The sequence below is a fragment of the Zosterops lateralis genome (genome assembly GCF_965231275.1).
Source record: "Zosterops lateralis genome assembly, chromosome: 1".
Taxonomy (NCBI): Eukaryota; Metazoa; Chordata; class Aves; order Passeriformes; family Zosteropidae; genus Zosterops; species Zosterops lateralis.
The window spans coordinates 103,699,340-103,719,480 of NC_139762.1; the positions used below are offsets into that span (position 1 = coordinate 103,699,340).

At 39.7% G+C, this 20,141-nt stretch overlaps 1 protein-coding gene across 1 annotated transcript in view; it reads left to right on the forward strand.

Moving 5' to 3' along the window:
• The window catches only part of MYOM1 (myomesin 1), a gene marked incomplete at its 3' end in the record, with an annotated part of 71,998 nt that overhangs the window by 41,909 nt on the left and 9,948 nt on the right, over positions 1–20,141 (forward strand). The window contains exons 19-34 of the mRNA XM_083857672.1: positions 502–692; positions 1,405–1,519; positions 6,026–6,182; positions 7,086–7,192; positions 7,316–7,360; positions 10,925–11,061; positions 11,892–12,036; positions 12,627–12,686; positions 12,938–13,005; positions 13,594–13,707; positions 14,265–14,352; positions 15,033–15,071; positions 15,165–15,270; positions 17,080–17,243; positions 18,826–18,862; positions 19,178–19,200. Coding sequence (XP_083713798.1) covers positions 502–692; positions 1,405–1,519; positions 6,026–6,182; positions 7,086–7,192; positions 7,316–7,360; positions 10,925–11,061; positions 11,892–12,036; positions 12,627–12,686; positions 12,938–13,005; positions 13,594–13,707; positions 14,265–14,352; positions 15,033–15,071; positions 15,165–15,270; positions 17,080–17,243; positions 18,826–18,862; positions 19,178–19,200 — 1,596 coding nt within the window. The remainder of the gene's footprint in view (positions 1–501; positions 693–1,404; positions 1,520–6,025; positions 6,183–7,085; positions 7,193–7,315; positions 7,361–10,924; positions 11,062–11,891; positions 12,037–12,626; positions 12,687–12,937; positions 13,006–13,593; positions 13,708–14,264; positions 14,353–15,032; positions 15,072–15,164; positions 15,271–17,079; positions 17,244–18,825; positions 18,863–19,177; positions 19,201–20,141) is intronic.

Genomic DNA, 20,141 nt, shown 5'->3' on the forward strand with positions numbered 1-20,141 from the left:
TCCTTCTTTGTTCCTCTACTCTGTCTGGCACTTTGCTTTCTAGTTTAATTACTAGACATAAATACCTTTCTAAGGTACAAAGCAGAGAAGAATGGGGTCTTGTAACCCTTATCTAAATGTATCACCACAAGGCCAGATCCCTGACCTTTTAACATTCATTGAAATGAATGAAAACAACCTCCACTGACTTCAGTGGACTTTAGACCAGTCCTTAAAGCAGCACATTAGCTTAATAATTAACTTATTTCCCTGAGTTTGGGGATTATTTGTCCATTTTGTAAGCTCATGAATATTTGATCAAGATACCAATCTCAACTAATTAGACTGTGTTTTGAGTTAGTCTTTTTTAATTGGCATGAGTTATATTTATATTGGGTCTAGAGTAACTAAATGTTATATAAGTTCTGTGGGCAGTTCTGGGTTCTGTCTAATTTTGGTTCTGGAGTCTTATGCATTGGTCTCTTTGGGATTTATTTTGATACCATAACCCCAACTTTTACATTTCAGGGCCACCCCATGATGTCAAATGCACAGAAGTTAGGAAGGACTCTCTGGTTTTACTGTGGAAGGAACCAGTTTATTCTGGTCGTAGTCCCGTAGTTGGTTATTATGTTGATATGAAGGAAAGTAAAGCAAAGGAAGAATACTGGAAAAGTGTCAATGAGAAGCCACTTCAAAAGAAATTCTTGAAGGTAAATAACTGAAAATTCAAATACTGGCATAGTAACATAACCTTGGGAAAATCAGTTTTGATAGCATCATCCTGTGCTGATCATGGCTCCACTTACAGGAATATTCAGTAGGCCATATGATACATAATTTTGTGGAATGACTTCTAAATAAGTGATCAGCAGTATTGCAGTTCTAGAGATAAGTCTGAAGAATTTTTATGCTTTTCACAATATTTGAAAGACAAGTCATTTTAAAATGTGATCCTTTCATATATGTTTTATAGGAGTATCCCCAGGTGGTATAATGTCAGTATAATTCTTCAAGTCACTGCAATTAAATCCAATTCCCTCTTATTTCTAAATAGGTGTGGCTGGCACTTATTCCCCTGATAATTTTTTTTTTAAAGTCAGCATTTATCTGCAGTAAAAGACTACGATGTTTCAGAGGTCAATGTACATGAGTTTAAAACATCCTGTTCCAAAACCAGTGCTCCTTTTTCTAAGAAATCAATCACAGCAATGATGCTGCCTGAACATTAACTATCCATGCAAGGAAGGAGCAAGTCACAAAGATTAGTCATGTCACTCTGGAACTGAATAAAAAAAAGAGAACTGGAAAAGAAACAAAAAAAGAAAGTAAATAGAATTGTCAAATACCCAGACTGATCTTTATAAGTGTGAAATTAAAATCAGTGTTTCGAAACACACCACTGTATGTATTTGGTTCCTCCAGATTGATGGCCTGACACAAGGTGTGAGCTACGTGTTTCGTGTGCGGGCAATGAACCAGGCTGGCGTTGGGAAACCGTCAGATGTCACAGATGCTGTCATGGCTGAAACACGACCAGGTTGGTTGGAAAGGCTTCCTCTTTGTCATCACATTTACACAGGTTCCTCTTTGTGCAAAGTGTTCACCTGCAGGCTACATGCCAAGAAGCTGATCATTCTCAAGTCAAGCTTTTTTATGAAGCAAGATATGAGTTGAGGGCCATATCTTAAGTTCATTGTCTGATACATTTTCAGGTCAGAACAGACTTTCTTATTGTAACTACAGGTTCAGGAATATAAAGATACAATAGAGTTGTAAGATTTGAACATCTCTACAGGTAGGTGCATAAGTAGAGGACCGAGTAAAATCAGCTCAATGAATCAAAATTGCAGATGTAAATTTTGCCTTTCCTGGGATTAAACCAATTGTTTATACTTTATCATTCTCCTTTTCTTATGTAATGTGCCTCAGGAAAGGATAAGAGAAACTACATTTTTTCTCTTGGTCTTTAAATGAAAGGCTTTAAAAGCACAGTGAAGTCATTTTGGAGACCACTTTCAGTAGGAATTCAAGTGCAACTCTTTGTTGGAGTCATCCGTGAAGGCTGGCTCCAGTGTGTCTGTAAGACTAGCAAGAAACACAGGAAGCAGTACAGAGGCAGCATCTCCATACCCGGAACTTTGGAACTTCCCAAAACCCCTGGGGTTTATTTAGCTATACCAGTAAAATAGGTGACTGGTCAGACAACACCTTTTTGTCATCAAGCCCCCAACAGAAAACACAAGCATGAACTTCTGACATACTCATCTATTGTTTTAGAAGTGCAGGGTCCTACAAGGTGCCAAAATAAAATCCCAGATATTTTAAACAAATCTAGTATAAGGCTATGATGTAAGAAGGTACAGGGGTACAACTCAGCCTGGATCCATCATACACCCTCTTCTCTGACAATTTCTTTCCTACACCTGCAGACTTCATTACCATGGGATTCTTTCCCAGTTTCTGAGCCCCAGGTTAATTTTTACATCTTCCTGCTCAGCTCTCATAGATGCCCAATCCTTACAGCCAGGGCAGCAAAAATTCCAACAAATATGGAGTTAGACCTCAGTGAAGCTGTAAGTCAAGAAAGCCTGAAAAAGGAGGTCTGAAGCTGGGGGTGTAAAAGAACTGGAAAGCACAGAGTAGGGAGACTGGGATGACTGCTGTTGAGCTAGGATGGGAAAAACGGACTGGAAGGAGTAGATGGTCAGTTGAAAGCATGTAAAATTGGGATACAAGGACAAAAAGAAGATAAGTCATTTTGTGAATAAGAAGGGTTTGAAACAGAATCTTTGAAAAATATAGAAAACATAATTTCAGATCTATAAGCTGCTGAAGCACCAGGGTTATTTCTATCACCTGCAAGTGAAGTAAGGCAAACATTAAAAATTTATTCCTGAAACAGCTATATACAGCAGCCACCTCTAAAAAGAGAATTAAGCCACTATTAATACTAAATTTTGGCTTTGCTAATCTGTTTTCATTGAGGGTTAATATCTGTGCATCATATTTCTGATAAAACATTGTGATTATAACATTCTTCAAGTGTCCTAAATAAAGGATTGAGCATGTTACTACAATTGAAAAAAAAGTACAAACAAATACAAAATAATAACTCTCGTGAAGATGACCAACATGACAGAAAAAAATTGGAGTACACTGTTTTCAGTGTTCACTCAAATGAAGTGAACTTGAGCAGAAAATTTGGTTTACAGACTTCACCATTAGAGAAGGAGGGTTCATAGGTCTGACGTCTGAGGCATCACCAAAAAGTGAGAATTTAGCCCAGTGAACACTCAGGGAAACTGAAAACCACTTACGTGTACAAATCTACTTGACCCATATTTTGAGCTGAGCTCTGCTGATACAGAATCCACCAAACTAAGCTTCTTAAAGGTATTAAGAAAAGACAAAAACTTATTAAAAACAATTATTTCATAAAACAGCCTCTTGAGCAAGCTTCCACCTTTCTCACTCTAACCCCAAAAATGTTAAGAACAATCTTACCATTTTTTAGAAATTACCACAAATATTTTGGTGCTGCCCAATGAGTCATGCCTCTATTACCATCTTGGATGGAGACAAAATATTGTCAGGTCTCTCTAGACAGTTCCTGCTGGAATGCTACTTTTGGTGAATGTGCAAAACCACAAGATAACTGAGATTTCTAATCAAAGAATGTAAGCAAATAATATCCTGAATGAAAATACCTGCTTTCATACGAAGGGTGCCAGTTGTCTTTATCCAAAGAAATGTGTAAATATAATGATTCAATACTTTGCATCCACTTTCTTTTCTTTGAAAACCATGTTTAATTTGTACAGCTATCTTCTAAAATTAAATGAAAAATCCCAACCATGTAAACAAATACCCATCCAGGCTACTTTTGATGTGTAACTTTGGCTTTTGACAAAAGCATGTCAGCATATGTGGATCTCACAGGAAACAAGAGGAATCTAAGAGCAGATTGCAACTCTTCCACATTGCTGCCTTTAGTCTTTGTTTATTTTGATACAAAGTAAAATTAGATTATGAGCTTGCATCAGCCACTTGAGAAGAGCCTGGACCTCAGAAATTGAGGAAAATCTGTCCCATTCAACTTTTCTGACTGGCTGTGTTCAAAATGATGCCATTACCTCTAGTGTGTGGAAGATGTCTGCTTTATGTCCTGTTATTTCTTTCCTTTCAATGCAATAAAATGTTCAGGTAAATGGAGATGTGCTATGACATCTAAGCATTTAATTTCTTACTGTGACTCTAAGAGAAGCTCTGGATGATATGTTGAAACCACCAAGCTATCTAGGGGAGGAAAATTAGGACTGCTAGTCCTATGGCAGCTTCTTTGGCTCCATAGGATTTGGCTTTGCAGGATAGGTGAAGTGAGGTTTTCAAATGTGGCCAGTAATTTAGGCAATTTTTTTTTTACTCATATAAATATTAGAGATAAATTCCATCATCACTTCTGGAAATAAATGCTATACATTGTTAACACAATGAGAATGCTTTAAAACAAATGTAAAAGATTCTATTGTTCAAATTAACTTTGCGGCTGTAATTCTTTCTATGTCACATAAAGTGCCATGAAAAGATTCATGGGCTAATGACCTAGAGGAAACTAAACACTAATGAAATTTCAAGTGATGATTTTTGCATATAATAAATTAAATTATAACAAAAATTTGCAAATATATTGTTGCCTAGTAAAATATTTGTAGGTCTCAGACTTCGTTTATCACAGTTTGGTAGTTAATGTGCTTCACTACTGCAAGGGATGGTACATAACTGTACCAAAATGGGAATATTAATCTCATTTTTCATTAAACTCTTATGGCAAAGTGTGAAGACTAAGAAAGCTGTGTGTACACAGATTGTCATGAGAGGGGCTGCTTGCAGCACTGGAAAAGATGTGTATAGTATTAGAATGATGAAACACAGAAATCTCCTACTATGCTTGAGGGTCACTAAGAATTATGCTGAAAATAAAGCATTTAATCTCAGTGTCAAGAATAAGACTCTTGTCTTTAAAGTACAATACTTTGTGGAAAAAGTGTGTCATTAGTATTCTGGGCAGCCCAGAATTGTCTTAGCCCAAGTAATAGGACATGAGTGCCCTATTCAGAAGTGAGATCCAGCTCAGAGCTGTTCAGAAAAGAAGGCTGGATGTCCTCCAGCACCTCTCAGTGCCCATGCTCTCCCTGACATTCTCAGACAAGTTGTTGAAATGAGCATTAATGCCACAGATGACAAGCTCACTGGGTTGTCCAAATCCCAGATGAAATTCCCTCAGCTCCACTGAGGTGTGAGGGAGCAGAATAGAGGTGCCTTCAGGTTGCTGACCGAGGATTCAACCCCAAGGCCTTTTAAAGGACAAACTGGGTCACCCTATCCAGCTCAATGATTGGAGGTACTGGCAAGACTGGGTGGGTGACTTAAGCAGCTAATTGCAAATATTCACTTCCTTTGTGGTCCCTGGATTAATGGTGCAGACGGCAGCAGGGCTGGATGCCAAGCACAGCAATTAAACCAACCTCCCTGAGCGAGGCCAGTGTCACCAAAAATGTGCCTCAGTCACAAATGTGTGCTGCTGGGGCAACTCGACTGCTTCCTCTTCTTCACCTCTTCAAATTCTCACAATTGCATGTTATTCCCTGTGTAGCACTTACCCTATTAGAAAATAGGAATTTCATGCTGTATAATGAAACCTCTAACTACTCCTTGCCATGGAAAATATTGCTATTTAATAGCTCAGACATTTAGTAGATTTAGAGTGTTGCTTTTTTCCCCCCTTCATTGCAACTCTCGTGCATGCTTTGATGTTTAGATTCATGCAAATAAATCAGTTGATTTATGATGTGTTTTAACCTGTGGATTAGAAAAAGAACTGTTCTTGTGAATCAAAGACCAGGGATATCGATGAGTGCAGCAGTTTATGTTCCAGCTGAGAAAATGGCAAGGATCTGCTTAATCCACTCTCTGAATAATATCTATAGAATTTTGTTTGCTGACTTTTCTGAGAAACTGGAATTGCCTTGTTCTGCTCTTTAAGGAACCAAGGAAGTGGTGGTTGATGTAGATGACAATGGAGTAATTTCCTTGAACTTTGAATGTGATCAGATGTCTCCAGACTCTAAGTTCATTTGGTCCAAGAATTATGAACCAATTGAGGATGACACTCGACTGAACATCGATACCAAAGGCGGAAAGTAAGACCCTCAGGGGTAGCAATAGTCTCGTGTTTGAGAGATCTGGACTGCCACAGAAATCCATCCTTTCAATGGATGACCTCAGGAAGATTTAAAACTGTCTCTGTTACTTGATGGTTACTTCCTGAGAATGCTGTTTTCCAAATGCTGCTCTCCAGTAAATCCAGACCATTTGGAAATTGTAGCTTGCACAGAGTGAGTCAGACCTCCTCTGTAGGCACTTTAATGATATTTAGGCATGGGGAAAGAAAATCTGTGCCCTATCACCTTATAACCTCTCAATCAAGGCAGATTAAAATTATCATTTTTATTATTATTATTAGTAGTAGTAGTCCTAGTCCTATTCCTATTATTTTAAATCTTCAAATAATAAAATTATCTTGCTTCTTGCAAAATGCTTTTGCCTTGTAATGCAGCTGTAGTCTTTAGAACTGCTGCTGTAAGCAAGGCTTTCTTTTGATGGCATCACCATGGCCTGATTTAGTAATTTATATAACGTCTCCAAGCCTATCCTGTTTCTTCAGGCTTTTCCCAGAGGAAGACAAGGTGAGTGCACAGGTTCAGCCCATGAAGGGCATATGTGCTCTCCTAGTGATATAACCCATATTGAAAGAAACACAGTCATGGTGCTGCCATATGGAAACTGAGTCAGTCTGTACCTACAGGATCCTTCCAGGTTCATCAAAGGCTTGACAGCATGCCTTTTTTTTTTTTTGGTGATGGCACCATTTGTATCACACATGGTAGGACTTACTCTGGTTGTTGACAGAGCTGAACATTTGTCTGTTCAGTCAGGGAAAATTAACACAAGGCTATTTATGTCTGGTATTATAGACAGAACGGAGGGATTTGGTTCAGATGGATTTCACCTTTTCATCACACTGGGTTTTTTTTCCTTTATAGGTCAAAACTCTCCTTTAAGGATCTTGGAGAAGATGATTTGGGAATTTACTCTTGTATTGTTACAGACACTGATGGAGTCTCATCAAGCTACACAATTGATGAGGAAGGTAGACATAATGCCTACCAAGCATGCCTAGTTCCCTTTCACATCTGTTTTTCCCTGCTGCTGTGTCTCTGAGAGCCAAAAGGAATGCACACACCTCATATTACTTCTTTTATGTCTTTTGCAGAAATGAAACGCCTGCTTGCTCTGAGCCATGAACGCCAATTCCCAAGTAAGTGAATCAATCATGTCTGTAGGGGAAAGCATTGCATGTAGTGGGTATCACAAACCTGATCTAGTTGAAGACGTCCCTGCTCATAGCAGGGGCCTTGGACTAGATGACCTTTGAAGGTCCCTTCCAACCCAAACCATTCTATGAGTCCACGGTCACAAGGCTCCTGTCACCATCAGGTAAGGACGTCACTATAGTAATTTCAAGTGAAAGTGGGTTTGGATTGAAAAATTTAGGATTCTTTTTTTTTTCTCTCCCTTTTTCAGTACATTTGTATATTACTGATGTTCTTCCCATACTATTGCAGGCTACATAATAAGTCTGTATAAGAGCTGGAAAATAAGTGTCCTATTGGCTTTGCTTCTTCTGCAGAACAAGCTTTAATACTTACTCAGCATGCCTGACCTGATTTGAAAACCAGAATTTGAAAGATTCTCTAATTTTATTCCAACAGAACTTAACATAAGTTAAAATTAAGGTTAACAAATTTGGCAAGTGTAGTAAATTCAGCTGTAAAGATCTATATGTACAGAATTTTCCTGCTGAAATTCATTCTCTCCCTCTTTCCTGGAACATTTGACAAAATTTGAACATGCTTTCTACTCCTGGGATGGTATTTTTGTTAATTCCACAGACATTTATGATACCCTGGTAGTAGCACGATTTGGTTATTTTTATTGGAATATTACTTGAATAAATTGGGGAAAAATACTATTGGATTACATAATGAATCTTAATGCACACAACAAGAATGAGATCTAAACCTGGTTTCATTTCTCCCACTATATTCTCTTCTTTTTCATTCCAGGCACTAAAACTCTTGCCTGCATTTTAAAATCTTCAGCTTAGTGCATGCACTGCTGGCACCTCTTCCAACTCAGCCCACATTGCACCTCTCAGCCCAACCAATCCTTGGCTACAGAAATGGCTTTTTGCCTACATCATCTCTCTCATTTCCTTCTTCATCCTTTTCTCTCCTCTTTTCAACATACTCTATCACCTTTTGATAGCTTAATGACAGCCCAAACAAACCCTTGTTTACTTCTGCTCCTCCCAATTATCTTCTGCTAGTTATATTTTCACACTGAAGTCAGTCATCACAAAACCTTGCTGCAGTCGCATGACCTTACTTGCCCTGACCCTTCCCTTCTGAGGACTCTTCTGTGCTTTGTGTTCACTACAAATGTCACAAAATAAGCTCCTCAGGACACAGATCATCCTTTTTGCACTGCATTAGGTAACAGCACACACACAGCTGTGCATGAGCTTCCAGAAGGTACAGGCAGAAAAGGGGGACCACTGCAGAAAGTATCCTTAAGAAGGAAACTGTCTTATATGCTTTGGCCACTCTGGGCCCTTGTGTAAACGTCAAGAAAAATATATATTACAACTAGGGGTTGAGATTCAGCTGTTTGTACTTCTGAGCAGCAATCAATGGAACTTCTGCTTAGAAACACATGCAGCCAGTAACTCCATGGGAAAATGGATTGCTTGAATAACAGCCTTACAGAACACAACTACATATGGGTACGACAGTGTGTTGGTATGAGGTAAAAAGAAACTCTTCCAGCTTCCCAATTTAGCAACTGCCCGAGGACTGCCTGTCAAGTGCTGCCAGTAATTTGTGATGCTATACAAATAGGATGTAAAACCACTGGAAAATGCCTAAAATAGCTGTTGGTGCTCATGGAAATATTTTAAATAAGACTTTTGCTCATGGCAGGCTGTAAGGCAAATTTGTCCAGTTCCTTTAGGCTGAGTAGTGATCAGACTTTTCTCCAAAAACGAATCCTTTTGCATCCTTTCAGCCATTTATTTAACAGCTGCTGAGATACTTTCTCTTCCATGTTAGACTAAGATATTCTTAGTTAATAACAGGCAAGCCAAGTGGGGGCTTAAAATTGCTGTAGAGCTGACAGTGAGACAAAAGCAGTGCAGCCTGATGTCTATTCACACTCCCACTTGCTTCCTGTAGCATTTCAGTTGCTTTGTTTTAAGAAATTATGCAACCCCTGAGATTCTTTCTGTTTCTTACACACAAAGTGATGTGCTGGGGGAGGAAGGCTCACATGGACCATTCGCACAGCAGGGACACATTTCCATTGGGTTGTCTTTGCCCCACTCCCTCATGGCAATGCTGCCTTTCCAGGCTCCAGGCTTTCCCTCTCTGGTTAAGCATGTGCCTTTTCCATAATTCTCTTTGTTTCCCTGTGACTGTTGCCTCACCTCCCAGGAGCTTTGTTTTTATCAGAGACAGACCTTGTTCCACTCAGACACTAAAAGCACACATGTGGGTGTGGGAGAGAGGAGGAGTGAGTGTGGCAAAGGAAGAGCCATGAGGGGTCTTCACCCCCTAAATCTGTTTAGCAGTGGGGTGGGATGGCAGCTGTGCTCCAGTCATTTAGAAGGGTGCAAATAGCAGGAGGAGAGAAACCAGACACTACTTTGCTCACAGTGCTCTCCTGCTGCAGCTGAGCCTCTGCATACACCGAGCTAAATAAACCAGTCTGCCCTGGGAGGTGTGGCTTTACACGGCCACCAGCCTACATCATCATGTGTTTTGCAATGTGTTTGTGCACTGCTCTCAGCTGCTCCATGCTACACCCTTAGCAATGCAGACTTTACACTTCTGAGAAAGTAGAGCCTGGGGGAGAGTTCACACACAGCAGCACACGTAATCCTGAGAGTATGACTTTTACTGAGAATCTGCACATCCACCAAGACAGATAACATGACAGAAATCAATGAGATGAGCAGTATGCCCCAATTTCAGAGTCTAACTATTCATGCTTAATGTGGCTGATTATGGTGTCTTAAGGAAAAGTTACAGTGAAAGCAAGCTGAGGACTGTTACTAACAGGAACTAACTAAGCAAAAAAGAGTTACCTATGGTATAGTACTCAAAATTTAGACTTTTTTTTCCCTGTTGACACACTGAATTGGTTTATATGTGAGGGTTTCAGTTATTTATAGGAAAACAAAATGTACTGAGGAGACTGAGATTATGTTGGGATACTTGGTGAATTCTGGAGATGGAGGCTCCAGTCAGCAGAGGGTCAGTGTTTTCAAAGATCTCCCAACCTACAGCTCAGCAGCTGACTTTCTGTTCTGGCTTTATGCTTGGAGATTTTTTTGTGTTTTGTTTTGTTATTTTCCCTCTGAGTCAGTTCACTGTCTTACAGTAATATTATTAGACAACTCATTAAACATGGGTTTGCACCATACAGACTCATGTAATTCTTCACAGATACTTGCAGTTTGCATTTGAAATAGCCTTGTTTTAGAATGGAGCAGACCTCAAATCTTGAACACTTTTAGTTTGGCCAGACCTTGTGATTGAAGGATCAAAAGACTAAATCTCATCTGTCATTCTATGTATATGTGGGTGGAGAGGCATTCTGTCTAGATGAAGAGCTGTTATGAGCTAGTTACCTTGCACACAGTATTCAAGTATGGAAGGCTTTTGGGTTGCAGCAGACAATAGTTGTTGTTAGGGGCACAGGCAAAATAGTTGTTGGGGCACAGGCAAAATAAATGCATAATTCCTTTCTTTCTTCTTTGTAGCTGTCCCACTTATCTCCGAGTTGGCAGTGGAAATCTTGGAAAAAGGAGAAGTGAGATTCTGGCTGCAAGCTGAAAAACTATCTGGCAATGCAAAGGCTAACTTTGTATTTAATGATAAGGAGATTTTCAATGGAGAGGTAAGGCTTTTCTCTGCTTACATATGTTTGCATTTTCATGAGTATCAATGAGGATTAGTGTCTCTATCTTCACTATACTTCCAACTAGTATTCTACTCTGATGCATTTTCATGTGAAATAGCATGTGTCATGGAAAGCATGATAAGAAAGATTTTATTCATACTTCTGAGCTCCGGATGAATTCTACTGGATGCATTTTATAAAGGGAAGGTATATAACGCCTTCCTGCCACTTTTGTGAATACCATGTGTTCTATTAACTGTGGTCTTCAAGGAATCACTGCAAACACCCAGACTCCTCCTTCACCTATAGTCCTAGAATACCCTTGTTCTCACCTCTCCTTTGTTTGAAAGAATTTATTACATCATAGAAAAATTCCCAAGTGGTTGTTTCCAGCTGCAGAACTTGTTATCCCCAAAGACAGGACATGGCATGATTTTGTTGCAGCACTGGTATCAGATAGAAGGCAGAGATGGAGCATACACACAACCTTGTAAAATATAATTACCCTCAAAGAAAGCATTATTCTGAAGAGATGCAAATCTAAACCTTTCTAATGAAAAAGAACATAGTACTCACTGTGCAACAGGCATGTCACGTGCTTATACAGCATCAATAAATAAACATTTGTTTCTTTATTTGGTTGTACATTTGGAGCTAGAGCTAGAGATAGTGAGTTAGAATAGGATAGGGATCTGAACAACTGGGAACCTGAAGAAGTGGGAATCCAAATAAAACAAAATTTCTCCTAAAGGGACCATTATAACACTGCACAAATATTTTCTGTCTCTGACATATATTTATTGTTGCTGTACTTTCTGCTCCTGCAGAAATATAAAATGAAGGTGGACCACAATACCGGCCTCATTGAAATGATTATGGATAAACTTGAAGAAAAGGATGAAGGCACTTACACGTTCCAGCTGCAGGATGGAAAAGCAACCAATCAATCTAGTCTTGTCCTCATTGGTGATGGTAGGCTAATCTGTATTTTACAGTGGGCTGGAAAAATTATGCCAAGGTTGTCATCCTCACTTTTCACTGTTTTCAACACCAGTAGACATTCCAGGTTTTTTATGCCGCAGTTTTGCCTGCCTCTTATAGGACAGGGCATGTATATGAACTGAAATTTTTAAAGTGATGGGAGGATGGGGAAATGTTACAGAAACGTAAAATACTGCAGCATGCTGTGATTTCCTATGGGTGGAATGAAAATTTCCCAAATAAAAAGCCCATTCAGCTGGGAACAAGTAGCTGCACCTGTCAGAGCTCAAGCAGCTGCTGACTCTGCAGCCTCTCGTTTGCCTTCTAACCAGGAACTGTATGATTGGGGCTTGCACATCATCAGACAGGACACATGAAACTCCTGATGACTGCAGGAAACTTGAGTTAGCCATAATCGGCTTCTGACACTGTGGAATGTTCAGTGAAAACCTGATCCTATGGCCAGATTCTCACTGACATCCTAGGGACAGAGTTAGACCAAACTGTTACAGTGACATTCAGCATTGTACAAATGGTACATAAAGCTTCACCTTATATTTCTTACTGGTTTTAATTCCTAGTATTCAAGAAGCTACGGGATGAAGCAGATTTCCAGAGAAAAGAGTGGCACAGAAAACAAGGTGATAATATGATTATTTACAAGAATCACATACGTGTTAGTCTGTTAAGAGTTTGTTTATATTTATATATATTAATTTGAAATACATGGGATTTGTTGTGTTACGTGGTTACTTCTGAAGCAGAAATAGGAAAAATAAAACCTCAATTAAATATAACAGTATTCTTGTCAAGTAAAATGCATCTGTCTTTCATTTTGCATCATGAATACCATTGATGTGACATTTAAAAATATATCTGTAATTTCAAACAGGTCCTCATTTTGTGGATAAACTGGGATGGGAAGTTACCGATGAGTGTAATGTGATGTTGAAATGTAAGGTAAGGGGCAAGGAAAACCCTGAGTAAAACGTTTCAGAATACATTGGCCTACCACTGCCCAGATGGCGAGGATGGGAAGGGACTAAAGACATGCCCTTTACTTTTGTACTCCTAGCTGCATGTTGGACAGTGACAGAGCCTCTGAAGGTTAGTCCTGCTGAGCTCAGCTGAGGTGACAGCTCATTGCATGGAGCAACATATGTTGGAAAACACCTTGAATTTCTTTCTTCTGGTCTATCAGCCACTCACTCAGAGAAAGGCACCTGAAAAGGAATGACAAGTCTTTGTAAATCCAGGGGTTTACTCATTTTTAGCCTGTTTATGCATGTAGAAATCCCCTGGACAGCATCAACTCATTCCCTGGTCTCCTTTCCCCTCTCTTTGCATCCCTGTCGTTTCCCTTCTTGCCTCCCTCATTTTAAAATGAAGGCCTGCAGTAACTCACTGCAATCAGGTTGTAAAACTTGCTGTTCTTCTATGAGAGACTTGAACATGCTAACCCATGGAACAAGCTAACCCAAATTACAACCCCGAGCTCCCCTGCTCAGATGAAGTGAATAATTGCGATGTGGTTTTCATCCATTTTAGGTGGCTAATATTAAGAAGGAAACACACATTGTGTGGTACAAAGATGACAGGGAGATAATGGTAGATGAAGAACATGACTTCAAGGATGGCGTGTGTACTCTGCTGATATCAGAGGTGAGTGACTGTCTTCATTAGCCCTCAGCTGAAATTAGTGTTCAGATGAATTATATGATCTAATCTGGTACTCCAGCAGAACAATTGAAAAAGGAAGTGGGTTTTAAAAATGGAAAAGCTCACAAGGCGTCTGTGTTTTTGCTAAAGCAAATGTCTGTCTGTAACTGCCTGTTCAGATTTTCAGGAAATGATGACAGCAGAGATAATAAGCTTGTCACTTCCTTTGCATGTCAATTTAGCAACAGATTGAGACCACATTTCCATTCTGAATAGCATTTGGAAAGTGCTTGTCACTCAGGCTTCCAGAGGGGTCTGGTTTATGCCCAGCCTTGCAGCAGACTGGGGGTAGGACAAAGTCCTGCACACCAGGACCTCCTGCCAAAGCCCATGCCACCACCCCCACCAGGAGAAGGGCAGCTGGGGGGCATGGGGGCAGCCCCAGGCATTGGGTACCTTCCTGGGCACAGGATCAGGATATCAGCTGAGTTCACAAGTAAAATCTAGATTTTTCTACAGTACTTGTTCTGAAAACTGGTTTTATTGTTACAATATTGCAGTTTTCTAAGAAAGATGCTGGCACTTATGAAGTCATACTGAAGGACGACAGAGGAAAGGACTCCAGTGAGCTAAAGCTCAAGGACACAGGTCAGAGTCTGGCTGTGGTCAGCCACACCAGCAGATACCCTGACTGAAGCAGGTTCAGGGTAATGCAGGCATCTGCACATGTTGCCTTCCTGTGGCTTTGTTCTTCATGGATGCAAGATCATCTGATTAAAACAACTGAGATTTGAATACAGCTTATTGCATCTAGATTCTGTATAATTTGGGGAGGATACAGTGGTTAATGCAAAGTAAAATGATAACAGATTTCCTCAGGGGGACATCAATAAGCCTAAAAGTATAGAAAAATTACAGAACTAGAAAATTTTAAAATATTTTAAATTATATTTTGCCAATTGCTTAAAGGCCTTTCCACTTACTGTGATTACTATATTCTTAACATTTCACTCCTATCCATTAGAATGTATATAGATGGGTTAGCATTCCAGCTGAATAGTGTCATTTACAAAAAAAATAAATAACATTGTCTTGTTCAGTTGCAGCAGTATTCGTCAAGGCTGCACTTAAAGAAAGTCTGAAAACTGTAAAATAACAGGCTATATTTCTGCATTACTCAGATTTCTAATATGCTTGAAAAGGTAGCTTTTTCAAAGACTGGTTTTTCAAGCCTTCCGGGGAGAATATTTCAGACAGTACTTGTCCTACTGTTGACTGTGCTTGAACTGCAGGCACAGAGTCTTAGTCTCTGGATTTTATTTCCACAGCTTTTGCAGATCTGATGAATGAAGTATGCAGAAGGATTGGTAAGCACGTAATTCTTTTTTCAAATGAATGACTCATTGTGGCACTCAATGAATGGCTATATGGCTACATAAAACCATGTGCTCCTCTTTCAGCTTTATCTGCAACAGACCTGAAAATCCAGAGCACAGCTGAGGGTATCAGACTGTACTCCTATGTTACTTATTATGTGGAAGACTTGAGAGTAGGCTGGGTGCACAAGTAAGTACACAAGAGCTTTGCAAAACCCAGTGCAATCTTGGTTTCATAGGTTCAGAAAGAACCTGGATGTGCAAGAAAGATGATGCCCAGGTTTCCTTTCCTCTCTCATGAGTCCTTATTTCATATGAGTTTGTTTCAATTACATTCACAGGAAATCAGTAGGAGAGCCAGGTGTGGTGGTTCCAGAACCTCCTGTTGTTTCTCTCATGAAAGACAGTCCCATGCCACAGGATGCCAGCAGAATTGTGCTGCTTTAGAGCACTTCCCACCTCCCCAGTGGGAGCTGCATCTTTCCCTGACTCAGTTTCAAGGAGTGATGCAAATATAACCCGAGAGACGTCAGGCTTCAGAAGAAGCCAGCACCATGAGTTCAGAGATACCTGCCCTGGAGGTCTGCTTGTCTAGAAGCCACAATTCAGTGGAACTGGGACAAGCAGGCATATCCTCTTAATCCATGGCTTCATTTTTAGGAGGCAAAGCAAATTCCAGCACGTGCCCGGGGCAGTAAAATCCAGACAAACCCTGCTGCAAGCACTACAAACCTAACCAAGACAGACAGAAGAACTGAGATTTTAAAAAAGAATTTGAATCCCCAGCGCCCCATAAAATTAATGGGAGTTGCGCATCCAAATCTATGAGACAGCTTTGAGTTTTCAGCCAGCACAAACAGCTTTCACTGGAAAACTCAGAGAAGTAAACAAGAGAAGTAAACAACTTAGATCACTTCAAATCCATTATTACTATTCTTGCTGTTTCACTTCCTGTGGACATGGTAGTAGTTAGTCTGTACGATGGAATCTGAATTACTGATCTCTCAATAAAACTCACGTAAATGAGGCACAGAAGGCCCAGGATGTGCTGTACCAGGCTTGCTGTAATTATTGACATGATGTTAACCAGCACTCTGTCAAAGAAATGAAAGTGATTTGAGGCCTTCTTTTTTCATGGCACCCATTTTGACCTGGTATCATCAAAAGTCCCAAGTATTTCAAATAAGTGCAAGAGAATATGAAGCATTCTGGGGTTTTTTTTTTCACTCCTCTCTCTTTCTCTCTTTCCTCCATTTCATTTTTAGAAACTTGTTTCATCTTGAAGCATGTCAAATTAATCTAGGAAAAAAAAATTCCCTCCAGTGCATTCAAAGTTATCAGTTTAAAGATAACAAGGAAATGAGTAGCTTATTTGACAAATATCTTTTTCCTCATCCAGGGAAATTACCTGCTTAGTTAGGGAGCTAAGAAATTGATTTTGGGGGCTGAGGGAGTGGGGCGTTGTGTTTTTGGGTTTTTTGTTTTGTTTTCTGGTTTTTTAATGGAAGAAGATATGATTATGTCAAAGTGTGTTTAAATTCCTAACATAGCAGAGCATCAGAAATAATTTCAACAGGGCAAACACCATTTCTGACAAAAGTGGAGTTTTTTTGTAGATACAGCCCTGCATACTTCTGTTTAGCCCAAGGGGAAATAAACCTCTGCTCAAAAGAGAACAGGAGCATTTGTGGGTGCCTGGGCTACCCTTCAGAGGCCTGGCTTGTAGACTTTTACAGCTTTTTTATGGCTCAGGTCGTAGACTGAGATGCATAATTTTTCTGCAAGCTCTGAGGATAGCTGGACCTCGAGCAGGGAAAGGCTGTCATGCTGATTCTGCCCAGCTGGCTCACAACTCTAGCAAGGATTTGGCTTCAAAGATTTCAGAATATACATCTTGGAAGTCATTTAGTAACTCCAGATGTGCTCAGTGACTCAACATGAGCAAATCCTTTTTATACTCCAGTAAAACGAAAAGGTAACATTGTTTTGGACTTTTCAGTGACACCCAGATTAAGTTCACAGACCGGATGAGGACTGGTGTCACTGGGGAGCAGATCTGGTTGCAGATCAATGAGCCAACTCCACAGGACAAAGGCAGATACATAATGGAACTCTTTGATGGCAATACAACGCACAAGAAGACAGTGGATCTTTCTGGACAAGGTAGGTCATTCCCTCTCTAACATCATCACTATGTGTGCAGTGTGCTGTGGTAGCATGGGAGCATCTACAGCAGGATCTTGCTACAGACCTGGCGCCCTTTGGGGTCTGTGTGTGCACCCACCAGTCTGGCATTTTTTGTAGGGATTGTGTCAACTAAGCCCGACAGAGTTAAGAAGCATTTTTGGGCAATACTCTCAGGCACAAAATGTAACTCTTGGGAATGGTGCTGTGTGGGATTGGGAGTTGGACTTGATGATCCTTGTGGATTCTTTCCAACTCAGCTTACTCTGTGATTCTGTGTATTGTTCTCCCCAACCCATGCCATTTGTTTTCCCCAACCTGTGCTCTCAAATAATAAAAAACAAACTGCTTTTTCTTATTCCAAATACACACTTAGAGTCTGCCTACTGAGATGCCAGCCCAGTTTCTGAGTTATTTTACAAAACCCCTTGTGTTGCTGGCATTGATTGGCAGTTTTAAGTATGAGTTGTAGCACTGAATGCCTTCTGTGTATCTCTCTTCCAGTATTTAAAGGAGTAAGTGAGGGACAACTTTGTTCCAGTACTTTCCTTCCCACTTTCCTGTATTTCTTTGATGGGTGTAATAAAATTCCTTATTCTTCAAAGATGCCAAGACCTCTCATCATATGAGGAAGGACTGTTAGGGGCACAATTTGGATTAACCATTGAAAGCTTTTACTCTGAGAGACCTCTCAGATCCTAGAGAACAGATTAGCTCCTTCCAGACTGCTCTTTCCATTCCCAGCTGTTCCCACCCCTTCACTTTTTGTTTGCGAGCTCTGTGTAAGTGTGATAACATTTTAATTATCTCCACACTGGTCCTTCTGTACTCTATCTTCACTTTCTAGGAAAAGACATTTCTTCTTCCCTTTCAAAGCAGGAGAGGTTGACCTCTCCCATGATGGCAGTTTAGCCTGAATTTACAAAGGAGACAACAATTTGTTGTTTGCTTTTCTTGGAGCCATCAGTGTGATGCTTCAAGCAGATGTGAAAAATCCTTGGAAAATCATAACTCTTGTAGTCCATAAACCAGTGGTCTCTAAAGTGTGTGTGTGCAAGATGAGCCAGTGTACTTCACTGGGATAGCAGGAAGAATATATGAGAGCTTCACTTGTATATATCTACACAATCTATAAATAAATATACATATAGGGAGTGCATGCTCAAAATAATTTTAGATAGGGATGTAAATAATATAATATAAAAAGTTTGGAAAGTCACTGCCATAATCTCTCATTTAGGTGATATATATTATGCATTTCTTCTCTCTTTTGTGAAATTACTTCAGCCTACTACTTTCTTGCCCTCTATCTTAAAGCCTGACTTCTAGAAGAAAAAAGTGTGTTCATGCATTCATATGTATATATAATAGCTGCTATATACCAGATGGCCTTTATCAGTTCAACCATTCAGCATTTTAGAGTTTGTACAGTACACATGCATGTATTTTAAATTTTACATTTTAAATTTATTACATCTACATTTAATTTTTAAATTAATTTTAAATTTAAACTTGTATGATGATTTATCTCTAAACCTACATCTTTTCCCTCTTTACAAAGCCTTTGATGAAGCCTTTGCTGAGTTCCAGAGACTAAAGTAAGTATTATGCCATCTAAATGCAGTAATCGTAGCCATAAAATAATAACAGTATTCGTTTGGTTTGTGCTGGAGATAACCTTATCTTATGAAACAAGTCCTAGTCATACAGAAGCCCGTAGGAGTTTTGCATGTGACTTCTTTTGGTGCAACTCTTATATAACAGTCAGGTAGCAAAGAAAAACTGTATTGCAAAGCAATGAGAGAGATTTTCCTTAATGGATTAAAGGCAGTTAAAAAGATAATCTGTTTTTCAATCACTCTAAGTAAACCTTAACTGAAATTGGACTTTCCCTTTGTTTCTTTCAACTCCAGGCAAGCTGCGATTGCAGAGAAAAGTAAGTAGGCCTTCTTTGACAATGGTTGCAATAAACTGTTTATGAAGCTTTTCTTCCTCTCCAGGAAGGTTGTGTGTTGGCAAAGAGAGGGCATGTAGGCATGTGTATATGCATGTGCTCATCCTAAAACGAGTTTGTCCTTACACCAAGGAGACGTTAATGACCCTTTGTTGATTTAACATTGGTGCACTTGGCAGTTAATCATATTATTCTTATGGGTTAGGGTGATTTTTCTCATCTAAGCTCCCGTTCTCAATATCAGTTAGCCTTCTCTAAAAATTAACTTTATTACTGGGATCTCTCATACATGTTCTCTGCACAAAAGTCTCTTTGTTTTGAAAGAAGGAGAAAATAATTTGGCTAGTTTTGAATGCTCTAGAATGTCAAATGGCTCTGTGTTACTTACAGAAATGGGTAAGAAAGCAACAGTAGCTTTTGAATTGCTTAAAATCTCCTCACACTTTTGCCTGTATGTCAATCCCAACAGAGCAACTAAAACAGAAGTATGTATTAACTACTTAAGGAGTAAGTTAATAGACTTCAATTTGAATTATTAAACTCATTATCTTCCCTGCTTACAGAAGCAGCCATGGAAAAATGAACTGTTCCACTGCAAATGACTTTCAGACCTGCATAAAAATGAGGGCAGAACTGGCTTTTGAAAAGTTATTTGAGAAAAATGTGTAGAGAGATAGAGCAGGACTTGGATATGAACAGTAACCCCCATAAGTCCCAGCTGAGACAGCGCAAAGAGGTCAGGGATTGCCCTGACCTTTAATTTCTGACCCTGGACTATCTACAAGGCAGGTTAACTGTCAGAACACAGTTCCTTTCCTGGTCTCCTAAGGCTGTTATCTCTGTGCTCCAGAGCACATCTTTTACAGAACACACCAGAGGGGAACATTCTGTACGGTCATTTCCTTCCTCTGCCAGGCTCCACC